This window comes from Alosa alosa, chromosome 6, assembly GCF_017589495.1.
Source record: "Alosa alosa isolate M-15738 ecotype Scorff River chromosome 6, AALO_Geno_1.1, whole genome shotgun sequence".
Lineage (NCBI taxonomy): Eukaryota > Metazoa > Chordata > Actinopteri > Clupeiformes > Clupeidae > Alosa > Alosa alosa.
This window is the reverse complement of record NC_063194.1, coordinates 24,329,272-24,335,271: the sequence shown is the minus strand read 5'-3', so window position 1 is coordinate 24,335,271 and position 6,000 is coordinate 24,329,272. Positions and strand designations below refer to the sequence as shown.

The window sequence follows — 6,000 nt, the reverse complement described above, 5'->3', positions numbered from 1 at the left end:
CGCACACACACGCACACACATGCACACGCACACACAGAGAGAGAGAGAGATATGTGCACACACACCTTAGCACAAATACTCCTATACAAACATTGCTAACACACTAGCACACATACACATAAATAATGATGTGTGAGAGTGAGTATTGCCACTGGCACTCTGAGTGGGGACAGGTTGACAGACAGAAGACGTTGCTGTAGACATTCGGTCCCTCCTGTTCCATCCCAACTGTGCTGTTGGCCAGGAAGCTTCCAACACCACGGAGGAACCATACAACAGGTGCAGGGGCTCCCTGAGAGCCCGTAGTCATGGGAACAGACAGCTGATTGGCTGAGTGCTAAAGGGAAGAGTCGGTGACGGAGAGGGTGCTACTGAGCCTCTTGCGCAGTGTGCATAACACTATATGTACAATAAGTGTGTGTGTGTGTGTGTGTGTGTGTGTGTGTGTGTGTGTGTGTGCGACAAAGAAAGAGAGAGATAAAGTGTGTCTTTGTCTGTGTGTGTGTGTGTGTGTGTGTGTGTGTGTGTGTGTGTGTGTAACACCTACCAACGTAATAACTTCCCAACAACGTAATAAACCACCCAATGTAATAAAAATCTGCACAAAATCTGCACATTTTAAACGTAATAATCCTGCCAACATAATAATTTCCCACCAACATAATAACTTTTGCCTACTGCCCACTGGTGGGAAGTTAAAAAAGTTACATTAACTTAAATAAAATTACATTAACTTCCTACCAATGTAATAAATCACTGATTTAGTGATATTATATCTGTTTTCTCAGTTGTAAGTGTATAGTTGTCAACAATTGACACCATGTAAACCATCTCATGACCATAAAACATGTAACCCCCTCCCCCTTTACTTTACTTATACCTCAACTTGTTATTCACCACCTTTACCAGGAGCCAAGCAAAGCTACATAGACACCCCTTGTGTTTTTAGGGGTCCAAGTAGCGAAGCTGCGGATTCTGCTTTGTTCTGATTTTTAACCCATTCATGAAATTATGTTTCTGCAGCAAAACCATATCTGCAGCCATAACCGTAATAGGTACAGACACCAAATGTTCACCTTAAGTCCCAAATCAGCGCATGATCTCACAAAGAAGAAATGCTCTTATTTCAGGAACGGTATAGAATGGACAATGGACTAGTTGCACGAAAGGCTCTCGGTGAGCTAGTTTGTTTCCTGTGGAGCCAGGTGTGTTTGAACCTGCCGCTAATCTGAATAGTACTTCCTGCAAACGTAATAATTATTACGTTGGTGGAAATTGGGTTGGCAGTAGGCAAAAGTTATTACGTTGGTGGGAAATTATTATGTTGGCAGGATTATTACGTTTAAAATGTGTAGATTTTGTGCAGATTTTTTATTACGTTGGTGGGAAGTTATTACGTTGGTGGGTGTTACGGTGTGTGTGTGTGTGTGTGTGTGTGTGTGTGTGTGTGTGTGTGTTAACATAGGGTGGTTTTCCATCTACCACTGAAATTCAATCTAAATTGAATTGAACACAATTCTGAGCTCATCCATAGGCCTACATTCACATACAGGAAATGAGGCCCTATGATCTGATCCAGGGTCTCACTTCCTCTCTCTGAACCACACGTTCAGATGTTCAGAGGGCACACGATGAATTCATGAGGAATAAAGACTAGCTTGCCCAGATTGTGCCTCAGTATAAACAATGCATGTAACCTCCAAACATTCAGCATGTGTTTGTGAAAGACATTGTGAGCTCAAATGTAGTCTTATCGTGCATTTATAGGTTTGTATGGGCTGAGTATTGATTATAGCATGTAACAAACTCACCACAGATTGTGAAGGCTTTCCCTGCTCATCAAAGTGTCGCTCCACATAGCCTGATGACAGCAGGTCACTGAAGGCAAAAAAGACACAAATAGTCAACTTGAACTGGCCTGAGGATCATGATGGGTGACAGCAATGGTTATTACAGCCAGTGACATGTAGACTACTCACTGGTTTAGCTCCAGGTCAAGGATGAAGTTGCTTCCAAAGGCCTCCACCAGGAAACTACCTTGGGCCAGATGAACAGGCTGGATGGAGGGAGGAGAGAGGTGGATGAGAAAGAGGGACAGAAAGAGGTGCAGTGAAAGGGGGAGGATGGGCCGGAGAGAAAGCAGATCCATTAAGTTTATTACTCCCTTGTGTTTGTAATTTGACCAGATAGAAACTATGCATTCTCAGCAATAAAGCTAAAAGCAGACCTCCTGCTGACTACATTAGCAGTTCTGAATAGTGGTCACATCCATCCCAAAAACGGTAATTTTCTGAGCCATTCAGCAACAACTGATTCACACAGACAGACACATTCAAACTAAGGCGCTGAGTCAAATAAATTACTGTGACTGGCCAACCTTGTCGAATACAAACTCTTAAAAAGTACACTGTCAGTATTCATAGCTGTTCTCTTCATGTTTTACTGAATAGCACCAAGAATATGCTGGCGTGGTCAAATTGTATTCATTCTCTCTCTCTCTCTCTCTCTCTCTCTCTGATGGAGGCAGAGGAGAGTAACAGAGAAAGAAACAAAGACCCCTGACGATGTGTTGCTGTGCTGTGAAAGGATTGACAAGGATGACCTCAAGCATCAAAAGGAAGACAGGAAATGTTTTTAGTACATTAATACTGTAGACTTTCATTTCTCTTTCATCTAAACTTCAATTGGAATTGGTCACAGTGTTCAGAACTCGGATCCAACATGGCACAAAAAACAACACTCTTTGCCACCCTTTGCTATGACCTCAGCCCCAGAGTTAGGCAGGTGTTGCGAATGACAACGTGGTGAGCTGAAGCTAGTTCATGCCTGTCCCTGTTCAACAGCTCAGTGCAGCCTTCCGACACAGCAACCCGCTTTCATAGATTATGCAAGGTACAGTATGCACGAGAGAGCTTTGGATCAGATCAGATCAGTGTATTTAGCCATAGACCCCATCCTGGGAAACAGCATCTCCAGCCGAGTGTTGTGTTTTTGCCCTTTAGCACGGCTGGCTTCCTGGATAGGGCTGGACAACATGTCCTCTGGAACCTGACCCTGCAGCGCTGCAACCCTGATCCCTCTCTCACTCACCCTCCTCTCTTACCAACAAACTCCTTCTCAGAGGCTCAGTGCACTAAATCCCGCAGATACGCTGACATCACGACATCAGCGGACAGTGGAACTTAGCCCATCTGGGTCTGCTGCAGGCCAGGGTCACTGGCAGCTGGGTTTCCGATAGGCCTGGCTCCGGGACTGACAACTGACCGATCCTTGCGAGAGGAAAGTTACCTGGTAGCCAGGCTAATGGGAACCCCTTCATATATCATATAGTATATTATGTTATATGATGTTAAAATGGGATGTGCACACACCGACATCCAACCATCACCTGCTGGCTCGATGATTGAATGCAGTTCTACATGTCAAGGTTAGGTTAAGTTAAGATTTACTTCATTGTCCTGTAGGAAATTTGTTCTCTTCATTTTACCCATCAGGGGTTAGTGTGCACATACACACACACACACACACACACACACACACACACACACACACACACACACACACACACATATACTTGGAGCAGTGAGCTCACTAAGAGCACACCCACACTAGGAGCAGACATACACACCCGGAACAGCGGGCAGCCCTTTATCCAGCACCCGGGGAGCAGTTGGGGGTTAGGTGCCTTGCTCAAGGTTGGTCGCATCACTTATGGTGCCAACAACATCAACGTTTCAGATCTGGAGCTCCAGGATACATACCAAAGTAAACTGCAGCATACTGTATGTGGCTTTGTGTAAGAGCATCTTCAAAATGGCTTTGTGTTCATGTGATCTACTAAAAGTGTGTTTCTTTGACTCTTGCTAAGTGGACACAACCATGAACCACGAAAGCCTGAAATATAGGTTCAGGCAAGTCTGACAGTAATGCTGAAGGGCATCAGGAAGTGGAAATCCCCAGAGATTACTAAGGAGTAGGGGTGCAACGGATCAAAAAAAAACTCACGGTTCGGATTTTTCCTCGGATCAGAGTCACGGATCGGATAATTTTTCGGATCAGCAAAAAAATAAAAATCTTTTCGCTGAAGTGGGTGCGCGACGGGATGTCGTAACGTGGCTCGAGCACGTTCAGCATGTATTTAAAACCCTCGTTTTGCACAACTGAATATGGCCTCATGTCTGCACCTATAAACACACCGATAGCGTTGTGATAGCTTTAGCCCGGTCGGATTGTGCAGGAAGGGGCTGTTTAAATGCCGCGGTGATAAGCGGTTGTTGAGCCGCTTTCGGTTTCACTCCTGTCAGTGAAACACCGGGGTGACGTCGCTGCAAATGCGTGGCCATGGCAGATGTGTTTCCATTGCTGTATGGCTTTCTTGTGCCACAGTGCCTACACACCGTCACGGTTTTATCCACTAACCTCTTTCCTTCATCATTCCGTGAAAATGCATGGATTCCAGTTGCTGCTACTGGAAGCAACTGAATCCATGCATTTCCACTGAATTATTTTTGGAATCTGATCCCTTATCATACCTGTTCGTTTTAGATTGCCGCCGACTTATCGTGACTAAATTCAAGATGGCGTCGAACGGTAAAATTCCTTAAGGTACTGTCTGTATAAATCGTCTTGTAAATAAACTACCAGTGCTTTTTCAAAGTTCTCTATGTCTTGTTTTAAATGTCAAGGCCCTTGGAAGTCTACCAATGAAGTATGGAGCTACTTTAAGCCTCGTAAATGGTGTAAAACAGTGATTTATTTGCATGGCTAGGCCGATGCCCGACGTACCACAACGAAACACTGTGTTGGTAGCATTGGCTAACTAGCGCCAGATTTCTGAGTGCAGGGGACAAGCCGAGGTGAGCTATGAGACATACGTTCACACTCGGTATCATGTTTCAACACACTTTAGGTCAGTATCACACCGGAATTCTCCTTTAACTTTGACAGGGAAACCAAAATGCTCCCAAACAGGGGATTTAAATGACGCGGGGCGTTCAAGCTCCTCCGATTTCCTCCGCTTTATTAATCTGGTTAACAACTAACACACATAGGCCCCAGCGGTGGCGCAACTGGCTGGGGCACCTGCACCGTACACCGGCGACCCTGGTTGATTCACGCCCCGTGGTGATTAAAGGCATAAAAGGCCAAAAAAATATACTTAAAAGTGAATTGCTAATCTGATAAATTACTGTTAATATTACTATTTGAACACTTTGAATGAACAAAAATCGTTCCCCTAGGTCAAAATGCCAACAGCACCCCTTATCGCAATTGAAAATTACTGTACGGAGGAGCTTCCTCATTAAACCCCTCATTGATGTCCATTATAAAAGCCTCAGACCCCAGCAGCTCGTGAATCCTGTCGTTTTCAATGGGCAAGGGAGGAAGCTCCTCCGTTTGAGTGGGCGGGTCTAGCCAGAGGCTCTGGATTTTAGCGCCAACGGTGAACCAATAAGCAGCTAGCTGCTCTGCAAGAACGTTATCTGCGGTCATACAGCGAAGAATCTTGTGTTGAATGGAGAGCTTGTTTTACATTGCTAATTGCTTGTGAAATAAACAGTACAATGGAATCAGAGGACATTGTCCATGTTTTATTGAACAAACCCTTTTATACATTCAACTACAGTGTGAAGGTTAGGATCAATGCAGCAGGAAGACCAGTTCCAAAAATTCCTATTCCAAAAAAAAGATGGTAAGGCTAAGTGTATTGAATGCTACATGGTACGACAAATACTCATGACTGGTAGCCCAGAAAATAATTGGCTATAGGCTACTGCTGGCCTGTCACAAACGTGGACAATTCAGGGATTTGCTGATACAAAAAAGTTGGATGGTTATGCATTGTTATAAACATCCAAGTTATGCCTTAACTAAACAATTGGTAAATAATGTTCTTGTTGTTAATATGTTCTTGTTTTCACCGTTCTAACTGTATCTTTGGATGGTAACATTGTTAATGAATGTTTCAGACCATGATGCATTCCTTTAATGATGTCTTCA

The 6,000-nt window shown here is 44.1% G+C and overlaps 1 protein-coding gene across 2 annotated transcripts in view; it reads right to left on the bottom strand.

Moving 5' to 3' along the window:
* Positions 1–6,000, bottom strand: part of LOC125295968 (disintegrin and metalloproteinase domain-containing protein 11-like) — a 38,671-nt gene that overhangs the window by 20,657 nt on the left and 12,014 nt on the right. For both annotated transcript variants that reach the window (XM_048245557.1, XM_048245558.1), the window contains exons 3-4: positions 1,980–2,056; positions 1,812–1,878 (exon numbers count right to left, since the gene is read on the bottom strand). In XM_048245557.1, the coding sequence (XP_048101514.1) occupies positions 1,812–1,878; positions 1,980–2,056 (144 nt within the window). The remainder of the gene's footprint in view (positions 1–1,811; positions 1,879–1,979; positions 2,057–6,000) is intronic.